Source organism: Somniosus microcephalus, chromosome 2 (assembly GCF_052327205.1).
Source record: "Somniosus microcephalus isolate GS21.2 chromosome 2, FLI_Smic_1.0, whole genome shotgun sequence".
Taxonomy (NCBI): Eukaryota; Metazoa; Chordata; class Chondrichthyes; order Squaliformes; family Somniosidae; genus Somniosus; species Somniosus microcephalus.
This window is the reverse complement of record NC_140988.1, coordinates 27604222-27621542: the sequence shown is the minus strand read 5'-3', so window position 1 is coordinate 27621542 and position 17321 is coordinate 27604222. Positions and strand designations below refer to the sequence as shown.

At 45.7% G+C, this 17321-nt stretch overlaps 1 protein-coding gene across 2 annotated transcripts in view; it reads left to right on the top strand.

The window, feature by feature from the left end:
- Positions 1-17321, top strand: part of LOC147122624 (limbin-like) — a 217747-nt gene that overhangs the window by 127960 nt on the left and 72466 nt on the right. For both annotated transcript variants that reach the window (XM_086007899.1, XM_086007892.1), the window contains exon 14: positions 13996-14465. In XM_086007899.1, the coding sequence (XP_085864025.1) occupies positions 13996-14465 (470 nt within the window). The remainder of the gene's footprint in view (positions 1-13995; positions 14466-17321) is intronic.

Sequence of the window (17321 nt, the reverse complement as noted above, 5' to 3'; positions counted from 1 at the left end):
TACGAAGGGGAAGTCATGTTTGACAAATTTGTTCGAATTCTTTGAGGACATAACAAACAGGGTGGATAAAGGGGAACCAGTGGATGTGGTGTATTTGGACTTCCAAAAGGCATTTGACAAAGTGCCACACAAAAGATTACTGCACAAGACAAAAAATCACAGGATTGGGGGCAATATACTGGCATGGGTGGAAGATTGGCTATCTAACAGAAAACAGAGAGTTGGGATAAATGGTTCATTCTCGGGTTGGCAATCAGTAACTAGTGGTGTTCCGCAGGGGTCAGTGCTGGGACCCCAACTCTTTACAATCTATATTAACGATTTGGAGGAAGGGACCGAGTGCAATGTATCCAAGTTTGCCGACGATACAAAGATGGGAGGGAAAGCAGTGAGTGAGGAGGACATAAAAAACCTGCAAAAGGACATAGACAGGCTAAGTGAGTGGGCAAAAATTTGGCAGATAGAATATAATGTTGGAAAGTGTGAGGTTATGCACTTTGGCAGAAAAAATCAAAGAGCAAGTTATTATCTAAATGGAGAGAAACTGCAAAGTGTTACAGTACAAAGGGATCTGGGGGTCCTGGTGCATTAAACACAGAAGATTAGTATGCAGGTACAGCAGGTGATCAGGAAGGCCAATGGAATCTTGGCTTTTATTGCAAGGGGGATGGAGTATAAAAGCAGGGAAGTCTTGCTGCAGTTATACAGGGTACTGGTGAGGCCACACCTGGAATACTGCGTACAGTTTTGGTTTCCATATTTAAGAAAAGATCACAGAATCACAGAAACCCCACAGTGCAGATAGAGGCCATTTCGGCCCATCGAGCCTGCACCGACACATATCCCACCTGATCCCTGTAACCCCTACACCAACGCATATCCCACCCTATCCCCGTAACCCCATGTATTTAATCCCCCTAACACTAAGGGTCAATTTATCATAGCCAATCATCCTAACCCACACATCTTTGGACTGTGGGAGGAAACCGGAGCACCCCCACGCAAACACGGGGAGAATGTGCAAACTCCACACAGACAGTCACCCGAGGCCGGATTCGAACGCGGGTCCCTGGCGCTGTGAGGCAACAGTGCTAACCACTATGCCACTTGCTCTCGAGGCAGTTCAGAGAAAGGTTCACTCGGTTGATTCCGGAGATGAGGGGGTTGACTTATGAGGAAAGGTTGAGTAGGTTGGGCCTCTACTCATTGGAATTCAGAAGAATGAGAGGCGATCTTATCGAAACATATAAGATTGTGAGGGGGCTTGATCGGGTGGATGCGGTGAGGATGTTTCCATTGATGGGTGAGACTAGAACTAGGGGGCATAATCTTAGAATAAGGGGCTGCCCTTTCAAAACTGAGATGAGGAGAAACTTCTTCACTCAGAGGGTAGTAAATCTATGGAATTTGCTACCTCAGAGAGCTGTGGAAGCAGCGACATTAAATAAATTTAAAACGGAGATAGACAGTTTCCTAGCTGATAAGGGAATAAGTGGTTACGGGGAGAGGGCAGGGAAGTGGACGTGAGTCTAAGTTCGGATCAGCCATGAACCTATTGAATGGCGGAGCAGGCCCGAGGGGCCGTGTGGACCACTCCTGCTCCTACTTCTTTATGTTGTGTTCTAATTAGCCGGGTGGCAATATGATGTGGCAATAACGGAAACGTGACATAAAAACAGTGAAGACTGCACACTTAACATTTAAGGGTACAAGGTGTTCAGAAAAGATAGGGAAGGAAAAAAGGGAGGTGGGGTGGCAGTGCTGATTTAAGGAAGACATTGTAGTGTTGGAAAGGGAGGATGTTATTGAGGGGACAAGGACAGAATCCATTTGGTTAGAGTTGAGGAGCAAAAAGGGTATGATCATGCTATTGGGGGGTATTCTATAGGCCTCCAAATATTGAGAGGGAGGTAGAAGAGCAAACCTGCAGGGAAATCGCAGAGATATGCAAGAGCTATAGAGTGGTGATATTGGGGGACTTTAATTACCCAAATATCAATTGGGATAATGCTAGTGTAAAAGGAAAGGAGGGGGAGGAATTTCTGAAATGTGTTCAGGAGAATTTCCTTGACCAGTATGTTCTTGGCCCAACTAGGAAGGAGGCATTACTGGATCTGGTGCTGGGGAATGAGGTGCGCCTGGTCGACCAAGTGTCTGTGGGAGAACACTTGGGTACAAGTGATCATCGTATCATAAGATTTAGATTAGCAATGGAGAGGAGCAAGGAACAATCTAGAGTGGAACTTCTAAACTGGAATAGGGCTAACTTCAATGGGATACGAAAGGATCTAGCCAGGGTAAAATGGAACCAAAGACTGACAGGAAAAACTGTAACGGAACAGTGGGTGATCTTTAAGGAGGAGATGTTCCAAGTACAGGCGAGGTACATTCCAACAAAAGGGGAGGGTAAGGGAACCAAAGCAAAGGCTCCTTGGATGACGAGGGAGATAGAGAAGATGATGAAACAAAAAAAGGTGTATAATGCATGTCAGGTGAATTCTTCAAGGGCGAACCAGACCAAATACAATTAGTGGAGAGGGAAAGTGAAGATGAAAATAAGATTGGCAAAGAGTGAATATCAGAGTAGAATGGCGGTTAACATAAAAGGGAACCCAAAAATCTTCTACCAGCATGTAAACAGTAAGCAGGTAGTAAGAGGCGAGGTGGGGCGTATTAGTGACAAAGAAGGTGTTATATGCTTAGAGGCGCAGGGCAAGGCTAGAATACTCAATGAGTACTTTGTATCGGTGTTTACTAAGGAGGTGGATGCTGACAAAATATCGGTAGCAGTGGAAAAGGTAGAAGCAATGGAAGGGGTGAAAATTGATAGACAGGATGTACTAGAAAGACTGGGTATGCTTAGAGTGGATAAGTCGCCTGGTCCAGATGGCTTGCATCCCAGATTGCTAAAGGAATTGGGGGAGGAGATAACAGAAGGGCTTGCCATAATTTTCCAATCTTCCCTAGATGCGGGGGAGGTGCCTCAGGATTGGAAAGTGACAAATGTGACACCATTGTTCAAGAAAGGGTGTAAGGACAATCCTAGTAACTACAGGCCGGTCAGTTTAACAACAGTGGTGGGTAAAGTTTTAGAAACTGGAGGATGGTAGACAGTGGTGTTCCCCAAGGGTCAGTGCTGGGGCCATAGCTTTTTTTGATATATATAAATGACCTGGGTATTGGAATACAAAGTAGAATTACTAAATTTGCCGATGACACCAAACTTGGGGAGTGTGGCAAACAGTGAGGATGATACCAATTGACTGCAACAGGACATAGAAAGGCTAGCAGAATGGGCAGACATAGAAACACAGACCTAGAAACATAGAAGATAGGAGCAGGAGTAGGCCATTCGGCCCCTCGAGCCTGTTCCGCCATTTAATGAGATCATGGCTGATCATCCAAAATCAGTACCCTGTCCCTGCTTTCTCCCCATATCCCTTGATCCCTTTAGCCTTAAGAAATATATCCAACTCCTTCTTGAATATATTTAATGAATTGGCCTCAACTGTCTTCTGTGGTAGATAATTTCACAGGTTCACCACTCTCTGGGTGAAGAAATTCCTCCTCCTCTCAGTCCTAAATGGCTTAACCCCTTATCCTTAGACTTTGACCCCTGGTTCTGGACTCCCCTGCCATCGGGAACGTCCTTCCTGCATCTAGTCTGTCTAGTCCTGTTAGAATTTTATAAGTTTCAATGAGATCCCCTCTCATTCTTCTAAACTCGAGTGAGTATAAGCCTAATCGTCCCAATCTCTCCTCATACGTCATTCCTGCCATCCCAGGTATCAGTCTGGTGAATCTTCGCTGCACTCTCTCCATGGCAAGAACATCCTTCCTCAGATAAGGCGACCAAAACTGCACACAATACTCAAGGTGTGTTCTCACCAAGGCCGTGTACAACTGCAGCAAGACATCGTTGCTCCTGTACTCGAATCCTCTCTCTATGAAAGCCAACATACCATTTGCCTTCTTAACCGCCTGCTGCACCTGTATGCTTACCTTCAGCAACTGGTGCACAAGGACACCCAGGTCTCGTTGCACTTCCCCTTTTCCCAATCTATTGCCGGTCAGATAATAATCTGTCTTCCTGTTTTTGCCACAAAAGTGGATAACCTCGCATTTATCCAAATTATACTGCAATTGCCATGCATCTGCCCAATCACCCAACCTGTCCAAATTATACTGGAGTTTCTCTGCATCCTTCTTACAGCACACACGCCCACCCAGCTTTGTGTCGTCTGCAAACTTGGAGATATTACATCTAGTTCCCTCGTCTAGATCATTTATTTATATTGTGACTAGCTGGTGTCCTAGCACCGATCCCTGCGGTACCCCACTAGTCACTGCCTGCCACTCGGAAAAAGACCCGTTTATTCCAACTCTTTGCTTCTTGTCTGCCAACCAGTTCTCAATCCAAGACAGTACCTTACCCCCAATCCCATGTGCTTTAAATTTGCACGCTAATATCTTATGCGGGACGTTAGCGAAAGCCTTCTGAAAGTCCAAATACACCACATCCACTGGTTCTCCCTTATCTATTCTACCAGTTACATCCTCAAAAAATTCCAGTAGATTAGTCAAGCATGATTATTTACCTTTTGTAAATCCATGTTGACTTTGTCCGATCCTGTCACTGTTTTCCAAGTGCTCTGCTATTACATCATTTATAATGGACTCTAGCATTTTCCCCACTACCGATGTCAGACTTACCGGTCTATAATTCCCCATTTTCTCTCTACCACCTTTTTTAAATAGTGGGGTTACATTAGCTATCCTCCAATCCATGGGAACTGTTCCAGAGTCTATAGAATTTTGGAAGATGACCAGCAATGCATCTACTGTTTCTAGGGTCACTTCCTTAAGTACCCTAGGATGTAGATTATCAGGCCCTGGGGATTTATCGGCCTTCAATCCCATCAATTTCTCTAACACCATTTCCCTACAAATACTGATTTAATTCAATTCCCCCCTCTCATTAGACCCTATGTGCCCCGACATCTCTGGGAGGTTATTTGTGTCCTTCTTTGTGAAGACAGAACCAAAGTTTGTATTTAATTGGTCTGCCATTTCTTTGTTCCCCATTATAAATTCCCCTGATTCTGACTGCATAGGACCTACGCTTGACTTCACCAATCTTTTTCTCTTCACATATCTATAGAAGCTTTTACAGTCAGTTTTTATGTTCCCTGAAAGCTTACTCTCATAATCTATTTTCCCCCTCTTAATTAATCCCTTTGTCCTCCTTTGCTGAATCTTAAACTGCTCCCAATCCTCAGGTTTGCTGCTTTTTCTGGCCAAATGATATGTACTCTCCTTGGATCTTATGCTATCCCTAATTTCCCTTGTTAGCCACGGTTCATCCATGCGATCTTTAAATGTTTGCCATTGCCTATCCACCGTCAACCCTTTAAATAACGTTCCCCAATCCATCCTAGCCAACTCGTGCCTCATACCATCGTAGTTTCCTTTATTTAAAATCAGGATCCAAGTCTCTGAGTCAGCTACTTCACTCAGCATTTTAATGAAGAATGCTATCATATTATGTTCGCTCCTCCCCAAGGGGCCTCACACAACAAGATTGCTAATTAATCCTTTCTCATTACATAATACCCAGTCTAAGATGGCCTGATCTCTAGTTGGTTCCTCAACATATTGGTCCAGGAAAACATCCCGTATACACTCTAGGAATTCCTCCTCCACAGTATTGTTACTAATTTGGTAAGCCCAATCTATATGTAGATTAAAGTCCCCCATGATAACTGCTGTGCCCTTTATTGCACGCATCTCTAATTTTCCATTTAAAGCCATCCCCAACCTCAGCATTACTGTTTGGGGGTCTGTATACAACTCCCACTAACGTTTTCTGCCCCTTGATATTTCTCAGCTCTGCCCATACAGATATCACATCATCGGAGCTAATATCCTTCCTTACTATTGTGTTAATCTCCTCTTTAACCAGCAATGCTACCCCACCCCCTTTTCCTTTTTTCCTGTCCTTCCTGAATATTGAATACCCCTGGATGTTGAATTCCCAGACTTGGTCATCCTGGAGCCATGTCTCCGTAATCCCAATTATATCATATCCGTTTACAAGTGGCAGATGGAATTTAATACAGAGAAGTGTGAGGTGATGCATTTTGGTAGAAGGAACAGGGAGAGGTAATATACACTTAATGGCACAGTTTTAAAGAGTGTGCAGGGACAGAGGGACCTGGGAGTTAATGTGCATAGGTCCCTGAAGGTGGCAAGACATATTGAGAGAGTGGTTAGCAAAGCATATTGGGTCTTGGGTTTCATTAATAGAAGTATTGAGTACAAAAGTAGAGAGGTTATGCTGAACCTTTATTAAGCGCTGGTTAGGCCACAACTGGAGTATTGCTTCCAGTTCTGGTCACTACACTTTAGGAAGGATGTGAAGGCTCTTGAGAGGGTGCAGAAGAGATTCACCAGAATGGTTCCGGGGATGGGGGATCTTAGCTACAAGGACAGGTTGGAGAAGCTGGATTTGTTTTCATTAGAGCAAAGGAGGTTGAGGGGTGGTTTGATAGAGGTGTACAAGATTATGACGGGTTTGGATAGGCTAGACGGGGAAAGGCTCTTCCCACTAGTTGATGGTACAAGGACTCGGGGACACAGATTTAAGGTTTTGGGCAAGAGATACAGCGGAGACGCGAGGGAAAACCTTTTTAGGCAGCGTCTGGTGAGGACCTGGAACTTGCTGCCGACGGAAGTGGTGGAAGCAGACACACTCAATGTTTTCAAGGGGAGACTAGATAGGCACTTGGGGGAAATAAACTTGCAGGGCTGTAGGGATAGAGCGAGGGAATGGAACTGACTGGATTGCTCTACATTCTCTTTCCCACAGGTTCCCACACAGGACAAGATAAGGCATATGTCATCCCTTAGGAGTTATTTCCTGACAGAACCCTTCCAAATGGTTTTCAAGCACTAGCAAGGACTGTCTTGCACATCTACGCAAGCATTTTAGCTTAGACGACTTTCTGACTTGATTAGCTGAGAATCTTGTGCTAGTTAGAAACTTTATGGTTTGATTAGCTTTACTTCCCAGTTCAGTTCAACAACTAACTCGATATTGTATGGACATTTTTAAACTAATTTGAGACCAAATTTCAGGCAGGTTACAGGCCGATTTATGGGGCATGTTTCCTACATTACTTTACAGTAATTGCTACTGAATAGTACATATTCATAAACTGAGCAAGTGGTGATTGGCCCTATAACACTTACTGTCTCGGCTCATTTGTGTAGGACCTCTACATGAATGTTGACATCAGTGAAATGTTACTCCATGTGAACTGGTGTCAGGAGAGGAGGCAACTAAATCAGTGGTAGGGAAGGGAGGGCAGAATTCTAAACAGAGTAAACAGAACTGCTTGGTTAAAATTGTACAGAGTAAAATCTTACTATGTCTCTGAAGGGATATAAGCTCATTCAGATGACACCTTTCATGCACTGTATATCACTTACTCTGATATTCAGGTAGAAACATAGAAAAATAGGAGCAGGAGTAGGCCATTCGGCCCTTCGAGCCTGCACCGCCATTCAATATGATCATGGCTGATCCTCTATCTCAATACCATATTCTCGCTCTCTCCCCATACCCCTTGATGCCTTTTGCGTCTAGAAATCTATCTATCTCCTTAAATATATTCAGTGGCTTGGCCTCCACAGCCTTCTGTGGTAGAGAATTCCACGGGTTCACCACCTTCTGAGTGAAGAAATGTCTCCTCATCTCAGTCCTAAATGTCCTACCCTGTATCCTGAGACTGTGACCCCTCGTTCTAGAGCCCCCAGCCAGGGGAAACATCCTCCCTGTATCCAGTCTGTCTAGCCCTGTCAGAGTTTTATGCATTTCAATGAGATCCCCTCTCATTCTTCTAAACTCTAGTGAATACAGGCCTGGTCGACCCAATCACTCAAGGTAAAGACTATTTAGTATGTGATTATCATAAGAGTGTTCAGAGGATAAGAAAGACCAGATCGGATGTACATATGGCACTACACCAGACCCAGCTCAATGACTAATCAATTTAATTTAATTTTGCATTGATTAACTTTTTAAAAAAAAAACAATTTAAATTTATTAAGCAGCACTAATCGATCTGTACCTGTCATCATTAACACTTCACCATAAGAATATTTTAGCTGATACTGCAAAGATAGCTCACAGAAGTTGGTTAGGGTTAGATGAAGAAGGATGGGAGGAGGCTAATGTGGAGCATAAAGACTGGCATAGACCAGTTGAGCTGAATGGTCTGTTTCGGTGTTATAGACTCTATGGACTGGATTTTGCGGGGGGTCAGTGGGCGCGATCGGTGGCAGGTCGGGTGGGAAAATGTTTTTTTCCCCCAGCGGGTCGGGACCCTGCTGTGAACCCGCCGCCATGCGCCTTTACCAAATGTCGGGTCTGTCAGCGCTGAACATATCCGACACGCAGCGGTGGGGGAGGCAATTAAAATCATTAGTGGCTTGTTTACAGCCACTTATCAATGTTTTTTTCACAGCTTTTTGGATTTGACAGGTCGCCCACTGGTTTCTCACTGTGCCGAGACCTTGTCTGTGAAGTTGAGGCAGGAGGTTAGTGGCCATTGATTCAGCTCATGAGTTGACAGCTTCAAATGTCAAGTCAAAGTTCCCAGATGATTGAGACATGTTCCCTTAACCACTAGCTTCTCTAAACTGCATTTCCACTATAGATTCAGGATGCTGCAAGTCTTTACACAAGTCTCCATCCAGTCTGACCTCATTTCCTCTCCCACCATTGACAGATCGCTTCTGTCATCTCTACTTCACATGCCATCTATTCCATCAGCATGGGTGCCCTTAAACTCTCTCACCTTGGTCCTCAGAATCCCACGACGATCAGCCCCAACACCAGCAGCAGCAGGCACACCAGCAGCACCAACAACAACAACACAAACCTTCTCCGCAATCAACTGATGCTGCACAGGACAGAGGGTATCAGCACCCAACCACATTGCTGCCTGGGAGGTCAGGATAGCCTCACCATGGCCAGATTTACTTCACTTGATGCTGCACACCCTGGCTGCCACATGATGTGCCAGGTTGGCACCACCCCATACCAACACCATAAAGCATCCCTACAATGCCAAAGCCATTCCTTTCACATTCATAGTTGTTGGGGAACTCGTCACCCACCGCTAGTTAACCACTCGGAGTCCGGGATTTCACTAGAGTAAAATAGCTTTTATTACAAGTTAACAGGGGAGTCACTCATCCGAAGACAAATGCTCTCCGAACACAGTTCCCCCTTTAGTTTTTGTCCGTTTGTGGCATTGTTGTGCCGTGTGCAGAACCCATTTTTTGGGTGCAAAGTAGTCTGTACCGAGTGCAATGCCCTGGTGTCAGGTGCATAACACTTCAGTAACGACTCCTACATGGATATCTCCGGGCGTTAGACCAACTTCCTTATCACCACTTTTCTGTTGACTCTCACAGCGTGTTCTCACATTTCAACAGTCCTTTGTTCTGTGTTACTCTGACAACACTTATATATACATATAATTAACCCTTAATGTCCAATTTTATCCCCATTCAATCACCATTACGGGGGGTATCGTTATGTCTCACCATTCACTGCAACTCACTAAGCCACTTCCAAAGGTGCACACAAATCTGTCCAAGAATTCAAAGTATTGAAAATAAAGATTTCAATGTTTGACAGCACATTAACAGAAACTTTACATGATCATTGCATAAAACACCCAAGTGCCTACCTTTGTGTGTTGTTAGTTTTTATGATTGGACTAGGATGAGGTTGCATGTAAGGGGTGGCTAGTGAGATGGGAAAGTGACAATGTAGATAGAGAGGGATGGGTAGAAGTGCAAGGTAAGTTGATGTGAGTAAGGATGTGCAGGAGTAGGGTAGGGAAGGCAGAGTGATGGGGATGTGATGAGTGGCATAGCAGGATGAGGTTGAGTGTGGCTTTGTACTAACATTTCCTGATCTACTGAGATCATTGAAATGTTTGCGGCACTGCACCAAGGTCCTCCTGACACATTGTGTCCTCTGCAATATGCAACCAGGCTGTGTTGATCTCCTGGGGAGTTCTCTTCCACCTATGGGAAGGGAAGAGGACCTACCTGTGTGCTGTGAATCCCTCCATCAGCATATAGAGGGAGTCATGGGAGAGCCTGGGTGCAGACCTGCACCTCTGTGCAGTCATTGTCAGTGTTTGCAGCACCTTAATGCTGTAGAACACTGACAGCACAAATGTCAAAATAAATTTGGCCATGGTCCCTTTAAGGAAACCGGCTGATGACGCGTCATCAAATGACGTCACCAGACCCGCTTCCTCTAATTGGCCGGGAAACGTGCTGGGTGGACTTAAGAAGCCCAATCTCGGGAGATTCATTTCAGAGGCCCGGATCGAGACAGCAGCCAGGTCGGGAATCACCACCGACATCGCCCGCCACGGCCCCGCCAAGGTTCGTAAAACCGCAGCCTATTTAACTATGTAAGTTTAAATGTTTCATGCACTGAAACACTCCTGTACAATTGTACGGTGGTTCTAGTGATGGTTATCCTATTGCTGTTGCAATTGTGAGACAGCCATACTAAGCAAAGAGAACATCACATATTGAGGCAGGATTGCATTATGATTGTGCTCTGTTATTCAGTAGCTTCTTTAATTTGGTTTTCTGGTCACTGTTCTGGCCCCAGAAGTGGCCTTGTATTTGAATTGACACTTGGGAGTAGCCAAAACCTAGATTGCCTCTATCGAGTTCTGATGAAGGGTTCAACCTGAAACGTTGACTCTGTTTCTCTCTCCTCGATGCTACCTGACCTGCTGAGTGTTTCCAGCACTTCCTGTTGTTATTTCAGATTTCCAGCATCCGCAGTATTTTGCTATTGCCTTTATTGTATGTAGACTTGAAAAGTGTCGAGGTAATTTTTATGAGGCAGTGAAGAAATGTAATAACATAGCCACCTACTACTGAGTATGTGCATGATGTTAGAGACTAAAGAGATGAACTGATAGAAGCAAATTGTTGCTATGAGGCATTTATAAGAAATGTAAGAATTTATGTGCCTCCAAGGTAAGTATCATACCATATTCTGACAGATTTTAAATAGGGTCTAGCCTAGGATCAGGTCTAATGCCTCCAGTATACACCTATCCAGTGCTGGGAGCACTAAAGTTATACTGCTCACTCCACACTCTTCTCTGGTTAGGGAATATTCTACAGTATAAATGGCCCTTCATCAGTCCTCTTGAAAAATACGTGTCTGGATTCAGATAGACATGGACTGAGGAGCGTTAATGTGTGCACATAATTGTCAACATTTGTAGAGCTTTGGAGAACAAATCTAAACCCAAAAAATGCTCTTGTACATTTGTCATTAGCTTCTTACAGAATCTAACTAAATCTGTGATGAATGTATTTGTCTTTTAAGTTCATTGGTTTGGTTTATTTTTTCATTTTGTAAAAGTAAATCTATCCGACGAACCAGAAACGTCACATTCAGGCCCTGGTCTGTGCTCAGTTAGCTGATCTCAGCTGGGGAAATGGTAAGGATACCAGAATTGACCTCAGAATCACTGGGTTAAGCGGGAGGAAACTGGGTAGAATTCTTGCTCCCGATCATTATCCAATGTGAAAAGACCCCACTACATTAAAGATATCATAGAATAGTACAGCACAGAAGGAGGCCATTTGGCCCATCGAGTCTGCACCAGCTCTTTCGAAGAGCAATCCAATTAGCCCCACTCCCCCCGCTCTTTCCCCATATCCCTGCAATCTTTTCTCCTTCAAGTATTTATCCAATTCCCTTTTGAAGGCTGCTATTGAATCTGTTTCCACTTCCCAACCAGGCCGTGAATTTCAAATCCTACCCACTCATTGTGCAAAAAAGTTTTTCCTCATGTCACCTCTAGTTCATTTGCCAGTCACCTTAAATCTGTGTCCTCTGTTATCGACCCTCCAGCCATTGGAAACAGTTTCTCTTTATTCACTCTATTCTTCAGGATTTTAAACACCTCTATCAAATCTCCTCTTAGCCTTCTCTGCTCTAAGGAGAACCGAAATCTGAAGCTTTAAAACTCACATAGCTTGCAACAATTCTTGCAGTTTGTAACAGATTAATTGGCCCCAATATTGACATGGGTGGGTTTCTCAAGCGGGCCGGCGGGGGTGGGGAGAGTTTCGATCAGGCTCCACGTGGAGTTTTGACTTCACAGCGAGCGCCTTTTTTTTTATCGACAGGATTCCCGACCAGAAGTCAGCCTGATCCCAGACCGGGTGTGGGGGCGCGGGGGGGGGTGGGTGTGGGGAGCAGGTGGTTTGTCCCATGGTATGGAAGCAGGTAAGCTTGGGGGGCTGGGGTGAAGCACTCCAGCTCCTCCTGGCCCACAAGCAGTGCTGTGAAAACACTTACCTTTTCCCTGAAGCTCTCCTTGCCTCCCTTTAGCTGCCAAGTTTCCCGAGGCCTGGGAAATCTGGCCGGCCAGGGTTAAACCTGTAAGAGATGTTACATGTAAGGCTCCTAGCTTATAATATTTAAATGGCCAACCTGCCTCTTGGGAGCGGGTTGGCTGCTCTCCCCCTGCACTGTCTCCATTAAACTTGGAAGTCACCTCACCTGACCTCCAAAATTACCCCCATTGTTTCTGAAAAAATAGAGCTTTCTTCAGAAAATAGAAGTGTAAAAAGAAAAATGGGCTAAAACACATTGGGGTAAAAATTGGGTAGCGCCCCCTTTGCTGCTAATTTTAGCGCCCCGAAAAAGTTAGTGCCCCCGCGGCCGATTTTCCCAGGTAGCGCCCCGAGAGGGAGGAGGGACGCTACTGGAAGCGCCCCACGTCCCTCTTGGGGCGCTGCGAGCCAATATCGCAGCGCTGCGGCAGGTCGCGCCACGGTACTGCAGGCCTTCCTCCCCTTGTTAAAGGGGAGGGTCCTGGCACAGCGCGTCCCGGCGCCTAGCTGGACCACCAGGGATTGGGAGTGCCAGCAAACGAGAGCAGCTGGCACCCCGCGGTGGGGGGGGGGGGGTGCGGGGGCTTTACGGGGTCCGGGGAAAACAACGGGGGCAGGTGCTGGCAGGCGGCCAGCAGTAAAAATGGCCGCCTGTCACCTCTCCTTTAAGTAGTGCCGCCACAGGTAGGCCCACCTGACCCCGGTGGACATAGCATCCGGCGGTAAGTCGGGGGGGGGGGCGCCACCCAGTATTACAGCCGGGGCGCTGCGCACGGCGATAACGTCATCGCCGGCGGCGCCATACCCAGGCGCTAGTTGATTCGCGCCCCATTAGCGCCCTAACAGGAAGCGCAAATCAACCAAATTTAGCCCCCATTGTATGTTGCTTTCATGTTGGATGAAGATGGCCCAATGTAATGCATCTCTGGAGGAATAGCCAACATATATTGTCACGGCTCGCATGTGAATAATGGCGACCAGGGTGAGGTACTAGAGGGCAATTTATATCAATGGAACCGTAGCCCAGCAAAGAGTCAACACAGTCAGTAGGGGAGAAAATTGGTGAGAAAAAAATAAAATATAGACTCATTTTTGAAACTCTCATGAACTATTCCATAGGATTATGGGAATAAATTCAACAAATCAGATGAAGTAAACTGGAGCCAGTTGGTGGCAGCATTGTAGTTAACGTAAACAGTAGTTGTTTCCAGAATTCACTGAAAGCTGGCCCATTACTAATAGAGTATTCCAAATTTATGGATGTATTGAGTCACTATTATTATGAGTTTCCCTGACCTGTATCTTAGACCGATCATGGATATCATATGTGATACGGTTATATGATAGAAGGATATCCTGTTTCCCATGTAGCCATTTTCATAAAGGTGAGTGGCTTTGCACAAAGGTCGTTTGTGTGTAATTGGATACTTTGTGTATGCTTTTCTATACCCCAGAGCTGGAAAGAGCCTGGTTAGCGCAGTATTGCTTAAAGAAAGATTATTTGGTGTTTAATATAATTCTTTGTACTATTAGATTTGTGAGCAAGAACATCAACAAAAGGAGCTGGCATCTCTTCTTAACACCTCAGGAGAAAGAAGATTCAATCATAACAAATACCTCACGGCTTGGCATGACCTATTAAACAATCAAAGTGCAGAGCTTGGAGACTTGGTGGAGAAGTTGGACGAAGATGCAGTCGACCAACTGGAAGCTCTTACTGTGCAACTTACCAAAAATGCCTCACTGAAAATTAAAAACATCCATGCTGAACTTGTTGAGGAGTTGGTCAGTCTTGGGGTTCCGAAGGACTATTTAAAACAAATGGCAGAGGACCAGGAGAAGGAAATAAACATTCTGCATGAAAAACACAGAAAACAAGAAGAAAATGAAAAACATAAAGCTAACGAATCCCTGGAGAAAGTTAGGGAGGAATTATCTAAACAGCTACATTCAGAAATTGAAGAACAGAAATTCTTACGGCATTGGGAACATTTGGTTTTCCAGTAAGTGTAATAAGATTTTAAAAATTAATTCTTGGGATGTCTCTGGCAAGGCCAGCAGTTATTACCCTAGTTGCCCTTGAGAAGGTAGTGGTGAGCCGCCTTCCTAAACTGCATGCAGCTCATATGGTGCAGGCACGCCCACAATCAGAATTTACATACAGTGTAAATTTACATACATAAAGGGGTAATTCAATATGTTTGGTTTTGGGGTGAAATTTTAATTAGCAATTCATGAACAACTTTGTCAAGTTGCTAATACTTTTGATTTAAAAAACTTAGTGGATTTTCAGGTACATATTTAATGTAATAAAATTATGTTGACTATATTCTTATTCAGCTTAGTTTCTTCTACTAAGCAATCATTAATATTGTTTTTTTTCTCTATGGCTACGTTTAGGACAAATACTTAAGTATTTTAAAGTTTACGTGCACATTGTCTTAACAGAGTTATCTGAGTTAGCCATAAAGGTAGTTACGGTGTCACTACTCTGTTCAAACTATACTTCCAAGAAATCAATCCCAGACACACTGGGCTGAAAATTCAGTAGGGTTAGCGCCCATTTTGCGGCGCTAGAGGGCCTAGCGCCGCAATGATAGCCGTTTCTGAAATTCACTTCGGCGCTGCCATCGGCGTTAGCCGGTTGCGCTGCGCCGGCACCGATGACGTCATCGGTGTGCGCAGCGTCCCGGTTGCCGTGGCAACGCGCCCGAACGCCGAAATTCAGTTGCGGCCGCCTCGCCCGTGGCAGCCGCAACGAAGACTCTGGCAACCGAGTCTTACACAAGTTAGTGCCGGCGCATTAAGGTCGCGCGGCGGCCGGCCGCTTTCCCGCCGGCCGCCTGCCCGCACCTCCCTCCCCGGACTCCTCCACCCCCCCCCCCCCCCGCGGAACAGATGCGTCTGGCCTACAAGCCCGGCACTTGTCCGAGGTGCCGGGCTCATTTTTGAAAAAATCAAACGGCCAGCGATCGGGTGAAGGCAGCGCCTCCTTAACGGGAGGAGGAGGCCTGCACTTCCCCAGCCTGCCGCACCGCCGGATTAGCGCCGCAATGCGGCACTCAGCGCCCATTGGGAGGCACTCACGCCTGCCAGTAGCGCCGGCAGCCGTCTGGGCGTGGCGCTACTGAATTTTTGGCGCGCGCAAGGGAATTAGCGCCGGCGCTAAATTTCCGGCGCTAAAGCCCTGGCGCGGCGTCAACTCAATTTCTAGGCCACTTTATTATATCAAACTCTGATATTCGAAGATCTCGGTTTCAGCAAATTTTGTCTTTGCTGTCAAGTGAACCCCTGCTATTGTGTGTAAGACAGCTCAAACTCCGATGAGGTGAACTACTGATGAGGGCCAACTTAGTAATTCCGCATCCAAGTTTGTAATAATGAGATTTGAATGTGGTTAAGGCTGGTTTGTTGCTTCTGGAATTTCACTTGACAACCTTGGTGAATTTTTTTGTAATATTCATTCTTGGGATATAGGCTTCGCTAACAAGACCAGTGTTTTTTTCCCCATCCCTTGTATCCCTTGAGAAGGTGGTGGTGAGCCACCTTCTTGAACCGCTGCAGTCCATGTGGTGATGGCACTCCCTTGTTACAGAACTATCCCTCGGAAGACTGAATAATTAAGATGATTGTTCTGTGCTCTGTGGATAGAACATGTTTGATAGGGTGATTGACCTTTTCACGTTCCATGGTTTCTTGTGTATCAAAATCAATATGGAAATTTCCATACTGCTTCTTTACAATTACAGAGTTTCACTTTACTTTGAGCAGAAAAGAGATTCTGGGCTGGACTTTCCTCGGTTATCTTGCCTCAAATCAGGCGGAATAGCAGTGGAAACAATGAGGAAAAATCGGGCAACGAGGCATACCGTTGCTTCCCTGCCCCATTCCAGCAGTACCACCACTGGCTGCCCCTTCCCTGCCTGCTGCCTACAAATACCAGCAAGTCCTGGGCTCCCAGCCCATTTCAAACCCATCTGCCCCTCTTACTGACTCTTCCCAGGACCGCCAGATGATGCCTGGCTGTAATGTATTATCACATGGTTTGTCACATGGTTTAGTGTGAGCATGCTCAGTTTGCTCTGGCCTAGTAAAGCAAGCTCATGGACTAGCAACTCATCGGGCAGGATTTTCATTAGGCCGTGGAGGCGGGATTGGAGGCATGCGGGGGTTAAAATCCCGAAATCGGGGGTTCCGAACCCATCCCGCCTCCATGCCAGTTTCAAAGGAGGCGGGTACCCGCCCCGCACTGGGACCCGCCTCCCCAAGGTGGGAAGGGGATTAGTGCCAATTAACTACCTGTACTTACCTTTACAGCCTTCTTTCCTTCCGGTCTCGGGAGCCCCTCATCTCACCGGCACAGAAAGCAGAATGGCTGCGAGCCGTCAAAAATTGCAGCATTCAGCTTTCTGTTCCGGGGAGATCTCTAAATCATCCTGACAGGAAGGAATTAACTTAGAATACAGATTGTCAGTGTTTGACAGCTTCAAACAGCTGTGAAACGCTGATATTTCATCTGTCAAAAGGTCTTCACAGATGAAATATCAATCTGTGACATCACCTGTTGCCGGGTGGCCCCTAATTGGCCTGCTGAGCCCGCTGGCCAGGCTCAACAAGGTCAATCAAGTCAAAATCGCGTGGGTTGGCTAGAACTCGATGGAGGCGGGACTACAACCCCGAAAGTTGTAGTCCCGCCTCCTACCCGACTTCTCAATGAAAATCCAGCCCATCCTGTCTCCGTCCTTCATTTGTTCTACCCACATATATTACATTTTGGCAACGAGAATGGGATCTCAAAGCTATTTTTAGGGATCATGGAAGGACACCATGTTCAACCTTCATGTGGAAAAGTTTAAGGT